The sequence below is a fragment of the Choristoneura fumiferana genome, chromosome 29 (assembly GCF_025370935.1).
Source record: "Choristoneura fumiferana chromosome 29, NRCan_CFum_1, whole genome shotgun sequence".
Taxonomy (NCBI): Eukaryota; Metazoa; Arthropoda; class Insecta; order Lepidoptera; family Tortricidae; genus Choristoneura; species Choristoneura fumiferana.
Genome location: NC_133500.1, coordinates 9,414,802 through 9,437,583, shown reverse-complemented (window position 1 = coordinate 9,437,583; position 22,782 = coordinate 9,414,802). Strand labels below are relative to the sequence as shown.

Sequence of the window (22,782 nt, the reverse complement as noted above, 5' to 3'; positions counted from 1 at the left end):
TCGGAATTTCGGTTTTTGTCAAGAAGGTAGAGAAACGTATATGTATACTTCGACATTGACCTCATGGCTAGTGGCATACTAGTGGCTAGCTAGTGGTTAGCTATACTCGAAACAATGAGGGCTATCGTTTTTTGTCTCACTAGATGGCGCACTGTTGCGTGAGGTTTTTAAGTATGGCTTTCAAAGTCTGTTATTACGGGCGAGAAAACAAAGTTTAGATTAAAATCATATTTAATACACCTTAAAACCGTACCACAAATATATCGAGCATGCCACAGTGTTGCATAGTCCCCGTTTTGTTCGGAAAAAAGGGAAGACAAAGGTTTCCGAAAGACAAAACTGTCTCAAAACACAGACATTCATTGCCCCGGAACGCATATTTGTCATAATTAATTTCAGATATTGCAAAATATTCACATAATTATTCTAATTATAATTAAACCCGCGTAGCTCACCCAAAAAATATGAGATTTGACATTTCGGAGACCTCACGCTACACTAGCGCCTCTAGTGGCGAATTCAAGCCCTCATTATTTTGAATCAGGTTCAGAATTGTCTCTGGAAAAAGTGAGTAGGTGCCTAACCTACCCATCTCAATACATTATGTTCTATGTGATACTATAAAGCTAGAAATGGGAAATGGTATAATTGACTAGTTTTTAATTTATTTTATTTATTTATTTTTCCACACTTCCATCTATTTTACAGTATCTTACTCTAAGTTACAATTTTAATTTAAGACAATTTACATTTTTAATTCATTTTATAAATTATATGTTTTATAAAATGCTGCCAGCATATTTGGATGCATTGCGTATGGCGTAGGAGGGAATGATACGCGTATTAGACTCACATCATCAAGGAACATAACTGCATCAAGGAGAAGTTCCAACGTTGTGAAAAATATCAGTATAAAATAATTTAAGATAATTTATGTCTTAAAAATGTTGTAAGTACGATAATTTAATCCACCTTAAAGCTACTGATTAGTAGTGATTAGGTACTAATACCATACCAGGGAAGAAGTTCAATATCTCAAAAACGGCTGAACCGATTTTAATAAAACATGTCTAAGAACCATCGCTAGAAAACCTGATATCAAATAAAAAAAACGCATTCAAATCGGTCCACCCGTTTAAGAGCTACGTTGCCACAGACAGACAGACAGACATACACACAGACATACAGACACACAGATACACATAGCGGTCAAACTTATAACACACTTCTTTTTGCGTCGGGGGTTTAAAATATCTTAATTAAGCAAAAAAAAGTTTTGTATGGAAGTAGATCACAAGAATACTTTATCTCCATACAAAATATATATTTTTTTATTTTAAAATTTCAATGTTTTTCCACTTTTATCGTACGTGAGTTAAATGATTGTACAAGATTTTCTTAACACCATGTAGAAAATTATCAGATATTTTAAACTGGCAACCATCAAAATCATATAGAGTTCACTTATACATATACACCTTGTTAGTTATTTATACAGCCTTCCTTATCAATATCTGATACATTTACTTTCCTCAGAAAACTTACTGAACGGAAACTTGCTTTTAATTCTCGTAAAAGTTTACAGGAACTTCTTGGAAATTTCCTTAATTTTTGAGAGTAATCTGCAATTTATAAATTGTTATAAAGGATCGAAGTAGGTACCTAGCGTAAGTAAGATTTCATCTGCCAGCTTAACCTACTAAATTGAAAAATCTGTTGCAATATATCAGTAATATTTCATAATACCACAAAATAATACGTTTTTATGTTAACGACTAGCCATCATCATCATTAGATGTTGATAACAATACCATATTCAAAACTCAAATATAAAGCTATAGTGACAAGGTTCACTATCGCGCAACGTTTCACTTGAAATAATTTTTGATGTCGCTGCTGTAAAAGCAATTTTATACAGTTAAGGAATTGAAACTAAGTATATAAATACATTTTTACTAAGACAAGCCATTTGTGTTCTAGCTACGGCCTCAGTCGCTCGCTTTTAGCGTTGAAAAAAAAAACTTATCAGCATTTTTTCTCCTTACAGCCACGCGATTGCCTTGGCCGTAGCACCAAACAGGTTGAACAGTCGCATAACTGCTCTGTGCTACTCGCCGCTCTGTCAAAGTGACGTTTGAAAGCGCGCGAAACGGTTATAATCCGCGCTAGATTTTCAATTTTTTTTTTATTGAACTCTGTGTGTGATCATGAAGGAGTTAGCTGTTGCTGTTTCCAGCCAGTGCTCCGACGGCAATGGAGTCATTGTTGCAAAGAACGGGAAAAAATCGGAAAACGGTGAGTTTTTTTTTTCATTTCTAGCCAGTATGATTTCATGAAACATTAATGTTGTGAAGGGAAGAAGTTATTATTTTTCATGTCTACAAATGTTTATAAATCAACATTTACGCATATACTTATTACAAGAAATCATTTATTAAGAAATATTAAGAAAATACAAAATATCCATAGGACTAAAACTACTATTAAATTAAAATAACTAAAACTAATTAAAAAAGAGAGGGCCTCTTGGCATGGTGCCCATCACGCAGGCCTTATTATATATTTATTTCCTCAAGGTATATTCTAGTTTCATCGGGAGGAAATTATATAAATTTTATTTTATGAATAAGTAACTGAATTTAGTTGGCAATGGTTAGCCCCAATTCGTGTAATAGTATTTCTAGTGAATTGTGAACTTTGCAATTAAAATTGCAATAATAACGCCACAGCGCTGTCGTTTCCATAGTTAGTAGAATGTCGATTGCATATTTAATTTGCCCGAGTCATTAATCCTAAAGCCATGTTTAGACTTGCAAGAAAAATAGTACAGCTGCTTGCATTACATTGCGTGGCCGTCCAGAGAACGCGTTCAAAACGGCCAATCAAATGCCACAGTGTACGCGGCTTGCTCGATTATTCTTGTCATATCTAAAAGGCCTGTAAAGTCACTAATTGTAATTAATTCAAAGCAAATGTATGATTAAGTACAAGCTATTAACGCACTAACCCAACTCCACATAATAACCCATTATATTAAATTGCAATGTTAACTTAAAGCACTTTGGGCTGGCCTACCTATACTTTACGGTTTTAACAAGGTCAAGTAATATGACAAAATTTATTTTATTACAATGACTTTAATTAATGATGGTGGTAATAACTAAGTATTCATGTACTTAAATCTGAACTCTTTTAATTAAAATATACAACGTGTCTCTACCACGGGCCTCTACCCTCTGGATAGAGATGAATAGAACATGTCGATAGGGTATTTCTAAACATTTTAGGGTTCCGGAGCCAAAATGGCAAAAACGGAGCCCTTATAGTTTCGCCATGTCTGTCTGTCCGTCCGCGGCTTTGCTCAGGGACTAGCAATGCTAGTAAGCTGTAATTTTGCTCGGATATATTAACTATGCCGACAAAATGGTACATAGACCATAGATAGAGAGGGTAACTCCCATAGACGTAAAGTGGGGGTGATTTTTTTTTCTTATCCAACCCTATAGTGTGGGGTATCGTTGGATGGTATTTTAAAACCATTAGGGGGTTGTTAAGACAATTTTTCGATTCAGTGGTTTGCAATTTTTAAGTGCAAATTTTCATTAAAATCGATCTCCCCCCCCTCTAAAATCTAAACACGATTTAATTTCGTGAAACACAATTAATGATTACGAATATGAATCTATTCAATTATATTACAGAGTAATTCATTTTATTTTGCATAGTCCAATTAGTTTTAAAATAGTTTTCAATTTTGAAACTGTTGGCTAAATATGCAAGCATTTAAAGCTTCTTCATAAACAAAAAAAGAAAAGAAAGAAGCGCGCAAGCAATTTTTTTGCAATTTTATTTTTAAAAAGATGGGCTTGTCCATTAGTCGAGCGTGTGTTTAAAAAGTAATATTGTAATTTTCATCAGAACATTATTTTTTTTCCTCGCATTCAAAGTAAAAAGTCTTCGATCAAAAATTAGTACTAATTTACAACAACACACTCGTAAACAACTCGTGTCATTATGCCTTGTTTTAGTCCCTTGTTGAACAATCTACTATTTTTTGTCTTGCCTAATAATGTATAATAATTAAGTATATGCAATCACACGTTTACCATGAGCTTTTCAGTGAAGAAAATATCGTAGGGTTTCTATGACAGACTGGTTGGCGCTAGCAGGGCTACTACGCGAAACTCGAAACTCGAAGTTCGTATCGTACCGTCCCTCTCGCTCTCGTATTAAGAGAAGTTTCCCTGCCGGCCGCGCGGCCGCGTTAGGTATTCGTTTGGGATATTGCTGTCTTTATCGCTCGTGACATAAGCGCTCGCAGCCGTCCCCCCCATGCTCCCCATGTCTTCCGCAACGACGTCCGTAATTTATATCGAGATAGCTGTAGGCTTTTGAAGATTTCGGCGGTTGAATTTTGAGTCTCGTTGTCCTCATATTATACGAAAAGTATAGCACAGAAATCAATGATACTTTACAATCAAGATATTCATTATATTTTCTATGCCTGTGGTTTTTTCGATTTTTGTAAAAATGCTTTATTAGTCTGTAATTCTCGTGCAAAGTTGGCATCTTTTTTTTGTCGACTTTTGAGCGCCTGTAATTCTGATATTACACATTTATATGAAAATCTGAAAAACCACAGCCATAGACGTCTAGTCCATAATTACAAAATTTCATCTATTTCTGTTGCCTAGTTTTCAAATGAGACCGGGTCTACGTTTGTATGGAGAATGGAACGAAGAGATTCTCTTAAATAGTATAAGTGTCAGAGGGACCACACGACACGAACTTCGAGTTACGAGTTTCGTAGTAGCCCTGCAGTATTGTGAGGTCTGTTTGACACTTGCATCATATACCACATACCTATTGATTGAATAAAGAACTAAATGAGCCAATCGCAAGCAAGACTGAAACGTCAAACAGACCTCTCGACACTAACGCCATCTAGCGATATTTAAGTTAAGAAACTCGCATTAAAAGATCCTAAAAAATATTTACAGAATGTTCAGTCAAATTTACTCAACCTGCTGAAACAACGTTTTTCAAAACTTGAGTAACCTAGTTCTCGTCCTCGTAATCTAGTCCTAGTTCTCGGTATTATAGCTATAATTAATTTATCATCATCATCATCATCTCAGCCTATATACGTCCCACTGCTGGGCACAGGCCTCCTCTCAGAACAAGAGGGCTTGGGCCATAGTTCCCACGCGGGCCCAGTGCGGATTGGGAACTTCGCACGCACCATTGAATCGCTTCGCAGGTTTGTGCAGGTTTCATCACGATGTTTTCCTTCACCGCAAAGCTCGTGGTAAATTTCAAATGTAATTCCGCACATGAATTTCGAAAAACTCAGAGGTGCGAGCCGGGGTTCGAACCCACGACCCTCTGCTTGAGGGGGGTGATAATTAATTTATGAAGCTAATGAATGAAGCCGTTAAATATCCATCACAATTAACTGCAATTAATTATAATATGATTTGAAATGAATTGACAAGTATATCGATCATGAACTACAATTGTAATTGTTTAAATCGTTATGTATATTCCGGCAAACATTGTTTTGCCATATAAATTATGAAAAAAAACGTATTTGTTATAAATTATTTGGATATTCTGAAAAAATCTTTACGACCTATTCTCATACATACCTAAATATTTAAAAAAAAAACATAAATATCGGTCGAGTCGTTACGGAGGAGTGCTACCACAAACACAATGACACGATAATTTTATTAGAGAGCATAATTTATAAAAAAATGAATTAATAAACAACAACAAACAAAAGGGAAAATTAAAACCTACTAATTGTTTTAGTATTAGATATCTTTATTCAAATTAAATGATCACTAAATTTACCACATCTCAGCCAGCTAATAGGATTATGACGCAGTAATAAATAAAAATGTGGATGTTTTTGCCGATAATTTAATAAGAGTGAAAGTTTTCATTTAAATTTCACATTAAGATAGGGTTCCAATTTTGATGATTATTTAATACATGTGATTACCAAAATATTTTTTGGTCTTATAAGTATAATTTGGTGATCCCTTGAACAGTGATCGTAAATCGAAGGATATAGAATAAGGATACTAATGCGGACCTCATCTTTCTCACTCAGTTCAGTGCCGATACTCTTTTGACTGAGTTGCTTGCCATTTGCTGCAGAAAATTAAATCTTGATTTAGTGTTAAAACAGTTTAGTGGTTTCAGAATGTACCTTAACTGTCAACAAATAAGTTTTTTTTTAATCCCATCCTTCAGGGCTACTACGAAACTCGAAACTCGAAGTTCGTATCGTACCGTCTCTCTCGCTCACCTATTAAATAGTGTAAGTGTCAGAGGGACCGCACGACACGAACTTCGAGTTGCGAGTTTCGTAGTAGCCCTGCTTAATTTTATTCAAAGTTGGAAAGTATGTAAGAATCATTACTTATTTTAAACAACGCGGACCGTAATTGCAACACAATATGCTTCGTTATGCTACAGTTTGCTGCGTTTAGCTACCGGAAGCCTGCCTCAATCAATGCCAAGGGTATTCTAAGGTCTTTAAACTAGGTCATGATAATTAGACATTACGATTACTTGCAACATATACTATCATACATACATCAAGGATAGTTATCATGGTACAAAAGTGTCAAAAAAAAACTTCGCCAAAGATTCATAGGGTTTCGTTTTTTGACAAATTCTTATTTGAATTTTACCACGAGCTTTAATGTGAAGGTGAACATTGTGAGGAATTTTGCACAAAACCTGCGAAGAAATTTAATGGTGTGTGAAGTTCCCAAACCTCACTGGGCCTGAGTGGGAACTACGGCCCAGCAGTAGGACGTATAGACGCTGGGATAATGATGATGAATTTATTTACCCGCGACTCCTTCCGCGTAGGATTTGGTTTTCACAATCCCGCGGGGACTATGAAATTTTCCGGGATAAAAACTATCCTATGTCCTTCCCCGGGACGCAAACTATCTGTATACCGAATATCATCTAAATCGGCTCAGCGGTTTAGACGTGATGGAGTAACCAAACAAACACTTACAAACTTTCGCATTAATAATATTAATAGGATTAAAAAAAATACAATGCATTACAAAATATTCTTTATTACACACCACAAATCAGTAAAAAAATGTTATATGGACAAATTGGCGGTCTTATCACTTAAAAGCGAATATAAATGTCAACCTGTTTTGATCACCCTGGGGCGATTAATGAGAAGAGTAATAGGTATATCACATTTTATCTCTGTTCGATTCATTTGCCGAACTAGATAGAACTAGATATAGGTGATCAAATCGCAAAGGCGTAAAAATGTAAATATATTGCAGCTGCCAATGTCTAAACTAGCCATTTATAAAAATGGCCCATATTGTCGTTGTATAATAGTACTAGATGAAAACCCGGCTTCGCTCGGGTAAAATGTAGACTCATAATAATGTTTGAAAAATCTTTTTTGCCAGTGTAATGACTGTCGTACTCGTACTTACCGAAAATTCGACGTATATTCCCAGCCTTAATATTATCACAAACACTTTCACAGCTAACCTACGTATCGGTATTTCACCAGTAGATATTTCTCCTAAATCTTATTTGCCCAAATAACTATGATGCTGTACGATCGATCTGATGAAAATCGACGAATCGTACCGTGTGTGGGGCCTTTAAGAGGTCACAATGGAGAACGAAATACGAACCTGTGACACGTGATGACGTGACACTAACGCCACTTTGATGTGATGACATTGACATGTTTACTTCGCAACGCCATTATATACTTAGTAATTTATTCAAGAATACTCGATAATCCGAATTTTCCGCCTACAAGTTGTCGACTCGGATTGACTAATTTTTTACGCTCTTCAATTTGATGTGCATTTCGTTCGAGTCTACCGTAGACCGGTACGAAATTATTAATATAGAAGAGATATAGAGATTTAACAAAGTACCACAGCATATAAGGGAGGAAATGAGAGATGAAGTATTTAAACGAAAATTAAGAGAATTGTTAATTGAAAGGTGCTATTATTCTATAGAAGAGTTCTTGAATATGAATGATAGGTCATTGATCGCATAAATCTTATAATTGTAATTTTGTAAATAAATAAATAAAATTAATTTGTTTAGATAGGTACAATACAATACAATATTATGTACATGAAATATAAACCAGCAAATTAACTTGTTTCGTGTTTTTAACCACTGAATTGTGACTGTAATAATGATAATGTATTTTATGTAAAATAATTTTCATTTTAATTATTATTATTATTAAATAATATTATGTATAAATTGCTGTGCCCTAACAGGGTTCATGTCTTGAATCTAATTATACTATGTACTCGTAAGACCTACCTAATGTACGACATGATTACTATGCAATAAATTAATTATGAATTATGAAAATGATCGATGCCCGTTGACATTCATGAACCTCATTAGTTACAAAATAAAACACAAAATGTGGTGGCGCTAGTATCGCGCATCAATATAAATAAGGTTTTTAAGTTTGTTTGTCACTGTTCCTGTTCCATTGCAATCGGCTTCGGAGTAAAAGGTCTAAAAACCAACCGATCTCTCATTTCGGGCACCCAATTTTACACTGATATATAAAATTTTCGGGTCAAAAATGTTTGTGACCAAACTCCTATGAAACGGCTTGACCAATTTTCATGAAATGTTTTTGTGTATATTCGGTAGGTTTGAGAATAGGATCATAGGATGTTAACTATTTTTCATACTTTACGCGGACAGAGTAGCAACAGCTAGTAAACAATAAAAATACATTAAAGAGCCCAAAAAATTGTATGATTGGTTATTTGGAGTCTTTTTGTATTTTTTATTTCAACTCCAAATTTGTTACTTTTACGGGTATCCCGTGAAACCATATCGAAAATACAAACTGAGACATGGATGCACAGAAAAACCAGAAAAAGAGACCAGCGCTGGGAATCGAACCCAGGTAGTGCTGCTGCATAAGTAGCGTAGTAGAAATAAGCAACCTGAGATAAAAAAATTCGTGTCTAAATTCCTGTCCAGCGGTGGTGTAGGGGTTATAGCACGCAGCACGGATTGCTGAGGACCTGGGTTCGATTCCCAGCGCTGGTCTCTTTTTCTGGTTTTTCTGTGCATCCATGTCTCAGTTTGTATTTTCCAAAAAATTGTGCCATCTTGGATATTTTACAGTAGCACCTCTGTCCCGTTGTCTGTCTGTCTGTCTGTAATCATAAAATATGTTGCAAGTTAAATTCGACCATCTTCCAGTAGTCCGATTGACTACAAAATTTGGCATACTTATGTAATTAGCGTGACAGTACAATAACACTCACTTTTTTTTGTCTGTCCCTGACTGAATGCTCCTCTCATCCACTCAAAGGTTGACTGGTTGACCCTTAAAGGGATAAGTTCGCCTTTGTACATATATTTGATTGTTTGTCATCTGTGTTTGTTTACTTATTTTGTACAATAAAGAGTTTACATACATACATACATAATCTGGCAGTGACATCCTGGTACTCGTAATCCAGCCAGGATCGTCTCCGCAGGAGGGAACTCTTCAACAGTTAATGGCATCGACTTGAAATTTGGTATGCGAATGTAGTTTGAGTGCAAATGCAAGTTAAATCGACAGAAAGTACAGTCAGCAAAAAACTTTTTAACAAAAAGCTGACTGTTTGCTAATTGGATGCTAATGACATTTGACAATGATGATTTACTGTAATGTAATCTATTTTATTTTGAAAGCACATAATAACTGTAGTATACCTATATACCTAGCTTTGCACATTTCTGTAACCCCTGTCAGCTTTAAAATAATGTCGCGGTGTTGCAATTGATGAAACAAAAGTATTTAATTCACAATTAGGCATTCCAAGTTTGTATTAAAACAAAAAGCCGTGGTGGCCTAGTGGTTTGACCTATCGCCTCTCAAAGAGAAGGACGTGGGTTCAAACCCCGGCTCGCACCTCTGAGTTTTTCGAAATTCATGTGCGGAATTACATTTGAAATTTACCACGAGCTTTGCGGTGAAGGAAAACATCGTGAGGAAACCTGCACTAACCTGCGAAGCAATTCAATGGTGCGTGTGAAGTTCCCAATCCGCAATGGGCCCGCGTGGGAACTATGGAGACGACTAACTAGAGAGAGAGAGATTGCCCGCGACTTCGTTTGCGAAGAATTCGTTTACTATCCTGTATCTTTCCCAGAGTCTCAAACTATATCCATATCAAATTTCATCTAAATCGGTTCAGTGATTTAAGCATAAAGACGTAACACAGCACTGCACAGATTTAGATTATATTTAGTATGTAAGTAGTAAATAGCTGGACGTCTTTAATAACTTTTATGCTACTTTTTATCCCAAATTTTCTTATGCTAGGATTGACATGAAATTTGACGAAGTTGTTTCATATGCAACATTAATGAAATCCACGATGTTATTTACGGGAATTCCCGCGAGACTTTAGGCAGGTTCCGGAATTTCTAAAAAGTCTAGTTTCCAAATAGAATAAGAAAGAAAGAAAACATTTCATCACTACTTTGAAAAAACCTCGTATCAAAATCAATATGTCAACAAATTTGAACCTTGAATCAATGTTCTTAGAGTTCACTCAGAAAAATTGTCTATTTTGAGGTACGAGTTTTTTTAAAAGTAGTGACGATTTATTCCTGCAAAACATGGAACAAAAAAAATGAACCAGGCATTTCTTTACGGAGGTACACATCAATTTACTAAAAACAATTACTTTGCTTTGCTTGCTCTGCGAGTGACCAAACTAATTGTTTTTAGTTCAATAAAAAGATGCGCGTAGTCACGAAATGGTCTTAAATCACTGACAAAGATAGCGATGATAGATAGGTACGATACTTTATTAAGATGACTTTATTGTATCAAATGACAGACACCATCGTATTAGATCACCGATGCATTACCTTGCAAGTTTCTGTTCAACCTCCACATGGTCTAGTTAACACGAGGCTGCGAATTAACGTGACGCACAAAAACATGACTATGTTTTGAGCTTCATTCATTTCAATAAAAAAAATTTTGGTGTTAGTAAATTTTTATTTTTGATGGCAAAAGCGTGTCTTAGTGCTCATTTTATAAAATTTGGTATTGAAGTAATCATTTTGGTGCATTTTTTCTCGTATATCGCTTCGTCTCGCACATCTTTTGTGAACATGCCACCTAAAAACCGCACTCGAATCCATCCTGCGGTTTAGGAGCTTCGATGGCACAAACAGACACTTGCACATACACGTGAAATTTACTTATAACGCCTTCTGCGTCGGGGCTTAAAATTATTGTGGTCACTTTTACAGCAGCCTGTAGTTTTCTTCCTAGAAAGTGATGTATCTGTCGGCGGCCGATCGTAAAATCCGCCAGATCACGAAATTCCGAATGCCGCCATTTCATGATGTGCCTGAGAAACAATACGGTAGATCGATTAGAGCAACGCATTCGTCGATATTCCTAGCTCTATACCGGGCACATCGTAGTATGCCGAAAAAAAATAAAAATGTAGGTACGAAGAGCGAAGCGAGGAGTGGTTAGTATGAATTGTGACCACAACGCACGAGCCAAGCGAGCGAAGCGAGCGTGCCGCGGCAGCGGCCGGCGAAGTGCCAGAACCGTTATGGCGGCGTTTCATGATATGCCTAGGAATTTCATGATCTGCCTAAACGTCACTAGGCAAATCGTTAAACGGTGAGTTTTGAACGATATGGCGGATGCTCCTTAGCCAGTTCATGAAATGGCGGCGTTTCACGATATGCCTAGGAATTTCGTGATCTGGCGGATTTTACGATCGGCCGCCGACATATCAATTATAAGGAAACTAGAAGGCGACAGTGTGAATGCGGTGCTGGTATCTGGTTTCTGTATCAAGTTTTGCGAAATACGACCCTAGTGGTAGGCCGAAACCACATTTAACAAATAGGGTCACAAACGTATTGGTAACTTTATTATCCTAATTTACTATGCACAAATTTACTGTGTTTCGCCGTGGAGAGTAAGACAGCCGGTGAAATACTGGCACTTGAGGTATCCCATCTTAGGCCTCTAGGTTGGCAACGCATCTGCAAAACCCCTGGTGTTGCAGATGTTTATGGGCGGTGGTGATCTCTTACCATCAGGAGACCCACTTGCTCGTTTGCCATCCAGTCGAATAAAAAAAACAACTTACGAAGAAACGAGTTTTTTACAAGCTTTTATTTTTGCAATGTATGTAATAGAATAATCGGAAGTGACAACTGATAGTCCAGCCAGAATCGTCTCCGCAGGACGGTACTCCTCATGCTTAATGATATCGACCTGAAATTTGGTGCGGAAATGTAGTTTGGATGACATTGCAACCAACAAAAAGTACAGTCAGAAGAAAAGCTTGTATCATATAATTGACGACCAGATGGCCTAGTGGTTAGAAAACCTGACTACGAAGCTTGAGGTCCCGGGTTCGATTCCCGTGTCGGGGCAGATATTTGTATGAAAAATACGAATGTTTGTTCTCGGGTCTTGGGTGTTTAATATGTATTTAAGTATGTATTTATCTATATAATTATATTTATCCGTTGCTTAGTACCCATAACACAAGCTTTGCTAAGCTTACTTTGGGGCTTAGGGACTAGGTCAATTGGTGTGAATTGTCCCGTGATATTTATTTATTTATTTATTAAAAAAGAAATTTTTAACAAAAGCTTATTCAAATATACTTGGGAGCGAAGAAATCGAGCCTCCCTTGCATTTTTTAAGATGGTTTTTATGATTTTAGGTCATAAATGTTATCATGGAAACGTAAAAATTTGCAAGGGTAGCTGGATTTCTTTGCTCCCAAGTGTACATGTTACGTTATTGCCTAATGGCGTTTTTAGGGTTCCGGAGCAAAAATGGCAAAAACGGAACCCTTATAGTTTCGCCATGTCTGTCTGTCCGTCCGTACGCGGCTTTGCTCAGGGACTATCAATGCTAGAAAGCTGTAATTTTGCACGGATATAAGTATATGTAAACTATGCCGAAAAAATGATACAATACAAAATTCTAAAATAAGAAATCCTTGGAAAAATATTGCTTAATTTTTTCGTTATGGCTACGGAACCCTATTTTGGGCGTGTTCGACACGCTCTTGGCCGGTTTTTGGTTTACGTAGCGCTCAAACCGATAGACAAACACGGATAAGTTAAAAAAAGAAAGTTAATTTTGTTGGGATGGATTTTATCTAAGTTGTAGTTATCACTTTAGATGTTTTTATGAAATCGTTGGATTTCTATTTTTAAAGTCATGACAAACTACATATATCTATAGTGCTCCTTATTGAAATCGGCGTAAGAGGCTCTTGAGTCCAGCTCAATGTCACAATAGAGCTTAAAGCTCTAGAATTCTTCTAAGTGAAATTAAACCCCAGACGTTTGAGTTTCAAGACTTTCAAGCACTGAATATCGAATAATTTAATAGTACAAATTAAATACGTAAATGCTTCGTTGGCTATAAATTTTAGAAAAAAAATATATTCACAAAATATCATTTAGGCTTAGTTACTAACGAAACACTAAATATCAAAAATAATATCTACGTTCATAAAAAGTTTGTCGGCACACTTTCTTACCTAACTTCTATTTCGCCAAAAAGCTTTTAGTTATGGCTACACTTTAAATTATATTTATAAAGTTATTTTTTAAATAATCACCAGATTTACGAAATGAGTTTTTATTTGTATTTAATAATAACTAGGTATCACAGCTTTAGGCTTACATAACAATAAATACTATCTAACATCCAAGTCTAAAACTATTTATAAACTAAACCATGTTACAAAATAAAAACGTCATCCAAATTTTCTGCCCCAGGCATTGACCCCAAGACACTGGCAGCATTACCTCTCTGAGCTGTTATTTCTAATCTTTGCGAGAGGTAAGTGCCAGCCCTGGGGTCACGAAATGATAGTCAAATATATAAGAAATAATCACCAAATTTAAAATAAGCATCATTTTTTTTAAATTATCATCAAAATTATGAAACGCACACTAAAATTATGAAATGACCACCGACTTTATGAATTGATCAGCAAATTTACGATGTGATCACTGAATTTGCTAAATAATCGAAACCTGTTTACCAATAAAAGTTCCGTGCATTAGGGCAAACCAAAATAAAATAACTCGCAGGAAATCGCATGTTTCCCAGAAAACTTATCTCATAAATTAACTTAACAATCTTTGACGTCAATGACACATGTCAACAACCTCGTACTTTTCCTGCTTTCTTAAAACCCAAGACACTAGGTTTTACCTGTATCCAGTAGGTACTTCCCTTTATGAGTCATTTGGTAAAGTCTTACGCAGTGTGCTATTTCATGCATTTGCGGTACATTGCTGTGTTCAATCAATCTTTTGCAAATCCACGGCTTCACAGCCAGCAATCTAACACCATATCGGGTCCATATCGGCTTGCATTCTTGAAAGTCAATCAATCAATCAAGTCAAATGTTTGTCATAACTCTTTTTTTTTTAAATGCATTAATTGTTCAGAATTAAGACCTAACCTGTAGAGTGCTAAAGGATGAACCTGGTAAAAAATCGGAAAAATGTATTATTAGGCGGGTTTTCTTTTTGAAAAACATTCAATTATGACTTTTAAAACTTATGCGACTAGATACGCACCCTATTTCTTGTTTTAAACCACATATCAACTAAATTTTTGAAAATTTAGCTCCATCGATATGTCTATGATGATGAATTCGCCATAATTGAATAATACTATCGATTTTAATTAGCCGTTGCTTAATTTAAAAGGAGGATTCGACACCATTTGTAAAACCCTTGTTGAAAATTAATAATTTAGATTTTATTTTACTTGATGGCTGGATCGTTGAACGTTGAAATAAAACAGAAATTGTGATTAAAGACTTGAAAATACAATTGTCCTAGAATTGGACAGGGTAAAATACAATATAACACCCTATTCTTATCTTAACACACCACTCTTCTGGCATTAATTAAATAGGGGTAGGTAAGAGTTAATCATAAGGATCAAAAATGTCTAACATAGGAAATAAAATATTTTTTATTTTTATTAAACATAAAACATAAAAGAAAACTAAAGTATCTTTTTTTCAAAGTCTTATTTAGTGCAGTTCAAAATAGTGTTTCCCTTCGGGTTTAAGTTTCAATTCTATGTTTTTCCTAATAAAAAAAAATCTTTTAATTTTGGAATCATATCTTTTCTAAGTGCTTACAAAATGGTAAATCCCTGTAGGTAGACCTTTGCGCTAATTAGAACTTTATTGCGAGTGCCATAGCTCTCTAATTTAGAACAAACGCTAATTAATAACAAAAAACCTGTATACAAATGATTTTAGACGCAAATTTTCCTTTAAATACAGTTGATTTTCACATGGAAATACTTTACTTAAATGATACCCGCGACCAACAGTGGCTAAACACTCGTATAGCTTAGAGTCTACAGTACAATTTAGAATGGAAAAGCCACTTTGACAAGTCGATCGATTCACACAAGCGCAATAGCAACTTGTACAAAATTCATCTGTTGCATTGCCGCCGTTCAGTCAGCCACAGAGAAGGACGGTGTCCACGCGTCCGCCATTTTGTTTGTCAAATTAATTTTCGATCCCGCGCTCCGTAAGTTCACTGCGTTCGCGGTCTTCTCGGATTGCTTGAGAAAAAAAAAATAGTGTGCGTTTAAAAAGTTTGTGAGTATTGATTGGGGTTTCGACTTCTGAAAAAGGGTTTTTGAAATTTGATTTTGTGTGTGTGTTTGATACGGTTGTCCTTATTATCGATTTTGATGACAATTCTTGTATTTACTGTAATAAAAAAAAATAACTACCACGAAGAATCAAAACGTAAAATACTAGATGTTGCTCGCTACTTCGTCTGCTTATTACTCGACAATAGCGCCACCTTTTGGGTCCAAAACTATCCCATTCTTCGAACAGGAACCAACCGTACACGTTTTTAAATTTTTAATGAAATCAATCGAAGAGTTCTGAAGTTATGCGTACTATAGGAACATTATAAAGGCACGTGTATTTTAAAACCTACATAAAGACATTAACATTTATAGTCAGTAAAGATATGACATGAATGCAGAATTTTTATTTACATAATTCGTAAATTTCACTCGATTTCCAAAACTTCTTTTGTAATCACTAAATACCTGTGTTAGTAATTAAATAAAATAGGTTCAACGGATCTCTACCCTCTGGAAAAAGATGAATAGATGTTAGATTAGAGTATTTCTAACTTATGTACAAAACCTCATACCAAACGCCACGGTATTAATGGAGAAATGACTGATTTACGATATAATACTTTGAAACATGGGTACCTAAATTAATTTTATTTTCAAAATATTTTATACATATATACCTAGTGCCATCCACGAAGACGCGTGATTTTGTCAAAATTAGACATTAATGACACTGTAATAAGAACCACGGCGCGCGTCATTGTGAATGACTCTACCTATATTAATCAAATCAAATAATTTACAATATTAGAATATTCCTGAAAAGGATAATTCTACTCGGGGTATCGCTCACTGTTCAAAGAAGTAGAGACTAGAGACACGCGTTGTATGGGTAAAGTCTCAGTTTTACGTAAGACATTATAACAGAAACCTATAAAAACCTCACGTTTAAAACTGGCTAATTTTAACGGTCGTGATTTTAACTCGTGGAAAAATTCACTTGATGTGCATAATTATGAATCTTTTAACTCATTAAGCTTATATTGACATTACATTCAATTGTTTTTATCTGTCACTTTGACATATATTTTGCTCGGCGCTGTCATCATTCATCCACCATTACCTCTCATATTTAGTTTTTTTGAATTTTTTACCGAATCACGGCAAACTCACTGGTAAAACTGTGGTCTGTTAGACAGACGGCAGCCATGTTTTTTTACAAGCTTTTATTTAACACCGTTTGTTGCTGTTGTCGTTTTAAATATTGCAATTTCATTTTCTCCCACTTCCAGTGGTCGGATTGATTTGAAATTTAGCATGAATAATGCAGATAGTCGAGAAAGACGCGGGAAACGACTTGGAGTCTCTGTGAGACCCTGAGAAGAAAATTATGATAGTTTTCCCGAAAAGTCGTAGTTCCCATTATAAAAGGATTGGATTCCCAACAAACAAAGTCGTGCACAACAACTAGTTACTTAGTTTTACAGCTTACAAATTAGATACTAATTATTTAGTAAGTACATATGTATAAATGTAGATGCAGGCAAGTGGTAGGCCCTTGTGCAAGGTCCACCCGGATTGCTACCACCATCTTGCTCGCTAATCCTGCCGTGAAGCAGCAGTGCTTGCACTGTTGTGTTTCGGCGTGGAGAGTACTTGAGGTATCCCATCTTAGGCCTCTAGGTTGGCAACGCATCTGCAATACCCCTGGTTTTGCAGGTGTCTATGGGCGGTGGTGATCTCTTACCACCAGGAGACCCACTTGCTCGTTTGCCATCCAGTGGAATAAAAAAAAAGAAAATTAAAAAAATATACCCACAAAAGTAAATGTTTGGCAATACGGTATTTGACAACTCCTGAATTTGCCATATTTTAATATTATTATGAAAATATGGATGTACATACAGTGTTTAGCGAAGAGAAAACTGAATTCGGTTGAAAATTGGATTTATAGTGATTTTTTGAAAAATCTATATACCTGTCTCTTTCTCAAATGCTTTTCTCTATGCAGCAAGTATGGCGGTACTGGCGTGTGACGTCACATGCCAGTATGTCTTTCTCTGTCTAATCTTGAATTTAAAACTTTTATAACTTTGTTATTTGTAAAGGTAGCTTAAAAATTGTTTCTCTATTCGATAACAGGCATTATCTAGTTTTTATTTATAAAACATATACAAAATAGTCAAATACCGTATTGGCACAACAAAATGTAGTTTAGAAGCAAGTTTGCATTTGCACACTACTGCAGGTCTCTGACAGAATACCAGCTCTGCAGCTACTCGAAGCTGCAGTACATGCTGAGTCAGCGCCTATTCTCCACATGATCACATGGCTCTATTAAATTCAAAATTATTTTTACTTTTTTTTGGATTTTTTTCACATTCTATTATTATTATTTTTATTCTATATTTCAATTCTGGGATTTCTCGCATGTTAGTTTTTAAGTTATAACTTTGTTAATTCATCATTGTATGTTGTACTCATGTATGTTTTCTGGTGATTCAAGTTTTTTATCTAGGTAAGCACTGATGTATTAAACTGTAGGTAAGATAAATAAGTATCAACATACATATTATCAACGTTAATAATATTGACTAATAACAAATTAATTAGTTATGTTTTAATTGAATTGCATCACTATTTCATCTCAGCCGATAGATAACATCAATGTTGAGTAAGACAGCCGGTGAAATTACTGGCACTTGAGGTATCCCATCTTAGGTATTTAGGTTGGCAACGCATCTGCAATACCCCTGGTTTTGCAGATGTTTATGGGCCGTGGTGATCTCTTACCATCAGGAGACCCATTTGCTCGTTTTCCATCCAGTCGAATAAAAAAAATATTGTCAAGTCTCACTATGGGCAATACTCATAATGATCGTGGGCAAACTTTACAAAGAATTAATGTGTCGCTAAACCGGGGAATCTATAAAATTGTCTAGAATAAAAAACAATCCCCTGTCCTTTCCAGTGTATTAAACTACCATACCAAATTTCACCATGATCGGTTCAATAATTCAAGCATTTCAAAATATTAGTTAGGATTAGTTAGATGTAAGAAAGTCTTGGCCCGTCGTTTGCATAGTTATAATTGAATACTAAATTAATATGGAAATCAGCAAAAGTTTTTTTGTATTACTCTTATTTACGTTGTATGAAAGACATTGCGATTTTACGATTCCGTGGGAATATCGGAATAAAAACAGCCAATCTGCATTTTTTGTGTAAAACCCAATCTATTAATATTTTAGACAACCTGGCACCTCATGTCAGTCCACTATTCATTTTTAATGTGTAGGTAAACTTTCAAACACAATTATTTCTTTACCTGGAGACCTACTTACTAGGGATGGGCCGAAATTCGTTTTATATTCGGTTTAAATGCCGAACATTCGGTACTAGAAAAAGAACCTACTTGTACTACTTCGAAACATCTTGATTACAATGCGTATATAAAATATATATATATTCGTAAATTTAATTTAAAAAAGTTTTTGGTTCACAATTTTCAGAAGCGAAATATTGAGAAACATTAATATTTTTATTACTTGAAGGTAAGTGGTTTATAATTTATTTTTTAAGATTAATAATAATTATTATTGTTTAATTATTAAAATGAGTTTTAAATTAAACGATCTCTTCTTATCTATCTACTCGTATTTAAAATTTAGTAGAGGCTGATTGTTGAACCGAAGTTCGCCCGAAATTTAGCCAATTTTTTTATTTTTACTGAATATTCGGCCGAAGTTCGTATTCGGTTCAATGATCAAAGCACATTCGGCCTATCTCTACTACTTACACTGTAGGTGAAACAAAAACCACATTATGTTGCAATACATTTCATTTTTTAACTATTCAAATTGTGAGTGATTTCCCGAAGTACAAAATAACAAAAAAAAACATGAAAACTTTTGTAAAATGTTCCTTATTTATCATTTGAGATTTGTGTGGTTTGTTTTGCTATTAAGGAAACTGCTTTAGGAAAACATGGGACAGGTTTACAAAATAGTTAAGGAAAATCTTCTTTACTTAACTCTAATCACAGTAATGACTTAGTGTTCGCCGAATCAAACAAGTGCTACGTAATTGTACTCACATTTTATAGTAATTTTGAACCAATATTTTCTGGGTGTAAAAATATTATCAACTGGGGAAAAGTGATTAAGTTTACAAGTAAGGGGTCATTCGATTACGCAAGGACAATTTTGCCCACCCCCTCTGATCCAATACTGGTTGGCCTGAGGATAGAATACGTGGAGCACTCTTTCTTAGCACCTGGTGGCCAAGTGTGGAAAAGGATACTCTGATGGCGGTGTGCAGCAGTGGTGTGGCACCGTGACAACACCATCGAATAGCCCAAATAATTATGTGCGGTCATTTACGAAATAGCCCAAATAATTATGTGCGGTCATTTACGAAAACAAAAGTAACTGTCCTCCCGCGACCTTATGATAGAGCTACATTTTTGCAAGAATATGCATGTTTATGCAGTTCCTCCACCTCCACAATGTAAGAATACACACAAATCACACAAACTCGTCTATCATCGCCACCACACTACACTGACGAGTTTCGAACTCAACTAGAGCTCATTCTCAGAGCAACACAACCGTACACCATGCTACCAGATGTTATGATATGCTAACATCTGGTAGCGTGGTGTACGGTTGTGTTCTTCTTTTAAAGAAATTCTTTTAGTTCATTGACATGGACCTGCGCAAAGTACCTAACGCCTGATTCAATAAACTGTATTCACCGCGAGATGCGACAATCCGAAGACATCTATTCACTTTTCTCTCTCCAGTTGCCTAAATGAAAATATTCGCCACGCAGCCAGTTTTCATGTTGACTACATGTGAGTAACGAAAGGAAGGGAAGAACCGCGCTCCACAGCAAAATGATACACATCATGCAGTTAATAGCGAGCGACTTTAACAGGGCGCCTTTCGTTTCGAAAATAAACGTTGTGATTGTTCATAGAACATCCATGACCCAATGTTGCTTTGTCTTAATAAAGACAGAAGAAATGGTATTTTATAGCACCATTATCACCTCATTGTGGCTATAAATGTTTAATTATGCTGTGGTCAATTTATGCACTGGCACCATCATTTAAACTTACTTTCTTAAAATAGACCTTAGATTACAATACAATACAATACAATAACTCTTTATTGCACACCAATACAGTAAACAGTACAGAGAACACAAGTATATACATAGAGATTATTAACTATTTACTTTATATACAAACAACAAATGTTCTCTGTTCGAAGACTCAAATAATTATTTGTTAAAAAATACATTTTTAATGCAAGCTTTTTTGCCGACTGTACCTACTTGCACTGTTATCCAATTTACAGTTTTTTTTACATATGTTACCAAATTTTAAGTCAATCTGAACACTGAAGGTGGGTCAAAATGAACTTACAAGATTTGACCCAACTGCAACAACAACAGGGCTAGTTAAATAAACGCTTGTAAAAAGCAGATTTTCAATTTCCGACATAGATTGGAACGTTTTTTTCTTATGTAAATATAATGCCACAAAAAAACGTAAAAATAATAATAAAGAAGAAAGAGTTTTAAAACCCAAAAATTTAAGTCTAACTCAAATCAAACTAGAACTAAAGGTAAGGACATGCGTTCACTTTAAGGCAAGGACAAATAACTCGTTAAAAATGTGACTGTTAATCGAACAGTACTCCACTCGCATTGAATACACCTAGAATAAGATTTATTTCCATTATAGAAAAAATTTTTTTTTATGAAGAATGAAATAAAAATATATATTGTTTTTTGAGACTAATGCCAATTGTGGCCCATTATTACGTTAGATCAGTGTTTTTCTTTTTTTTTATCCCGTTAGCGCCTGTCTATAAATTTTGGTGACCACCTACGTACCCCTCTTTTTAGTTTTTTTTGTTTACTGAAATTATTAAGATAGAAATAAATTAAAACGCAGAAATAATACTAAATTTTACAAACTAAATTTAAAAACTATATTAAAAACTAAACTATATCTAAAAAAGGCCCCTGCGGCATTGTGTCTAGTAATTTGTATTTTTAACCGTTTAATACAAATATCGAATAACCATACATTATTATAATGTGTGTATGTTTATTAAAAAACGGCGACCCCCTGGGAGTTGTCATCCACAGGTTCAATTCAATACATTTTGTAATAATTTCATTTTTAGATGGTTGGTAGTTATCTTTTAATGTCGACTGCTTGATAATGACACAGCGAATTCGTAAATACCTTTAAAAAAACAAGACGCAAAAACAAAAAACACAAGAAAAACCTAAAACACCTGTGAACGTTAGTTCTAAGTACGAAAAGAAATAAGGTCAAATCAAAGATAAACATTGCATAAGAAACAGCAACAAAAAGTGTTCCTATTAAATAATCATTTACTAATGACGATAAATTGACGATCTTTTTCCATTCATCATTCGCTAGCCGCCCAATTTAATTTTAACATTACCAGTGGCGCTGACTTGTTAGAAAACAGTGAATTTTGCTTGAATTACAACTAGTTCCTAATTTAGCTACCCGCACCAATAAGTTTGTTGCTGGTTGAATGAATGACATTGCAACTAACGATTTCATGGAAAAAGATTGTTCTATTGTCTTTGGTAGGTTAATGGTGGCAATTTTAACTGGTAAAATACTAATTAATTATATTTTTTATAGCGACTCCTTTATTAGTTAATCGTAATGAGGGCTATCGTTTTTTGTCTCACTAGATGGCGCACTGTTGCGTGAGGTGTTTGAGTATGGTTTTGAAAGTCTGTTATTACGGGCGTGGAAACAAAGTTTAGATTAAAATCATATTTAATACACCTTAAAACCGTACCATATAAATATCGAGCATGCCACAGTGTTGCATAGTCCCCGTCTTGTTCGGAAAAAAGGGAGGACAAAGGTTTCCGAAAGACAAAACTGTCTCAAAACAAAGACATTCATTGCCCCCGAACGCATATTTGCCATAATTAATTACAGATATTGCAAAATATTCACAAAATTATTCTAATTCTCAATAAACCCGCGTAGCTCACCCAAAAACTATGAGATT

The 22,782-nt window shown here is 35.1% G+C and overlaps 1 protein-coding gene across 3 annotated transcripts in view; it reads left to right on the top strand.

The window, feature by feature from the left end:
* The first annotated feature begins 1,974 nt into the window (after nt 1–1,974).
* Nucleotides 1,975–22,782, top strand: part of Pu (GTP cyclohydrolase punch) — a 36,786-nt gene continuing 15,978 nt past the window's right edge. Inside the window, exon 1 of one of the 3 annotated variants that reach the window (XM_074109924.1) lies at nt 1,975–2,295. In XM_074109924.1, the coding sequence (XP_073966025.1) occupies nt 2,208–2,295 (88 nt within the window). In that variant the 5' untranslated portion in view covers nt 1,975–2,207. The other 2 variants (XM_074109925.1, XM_074109923.1) reach the window with 2 other exon arrangements.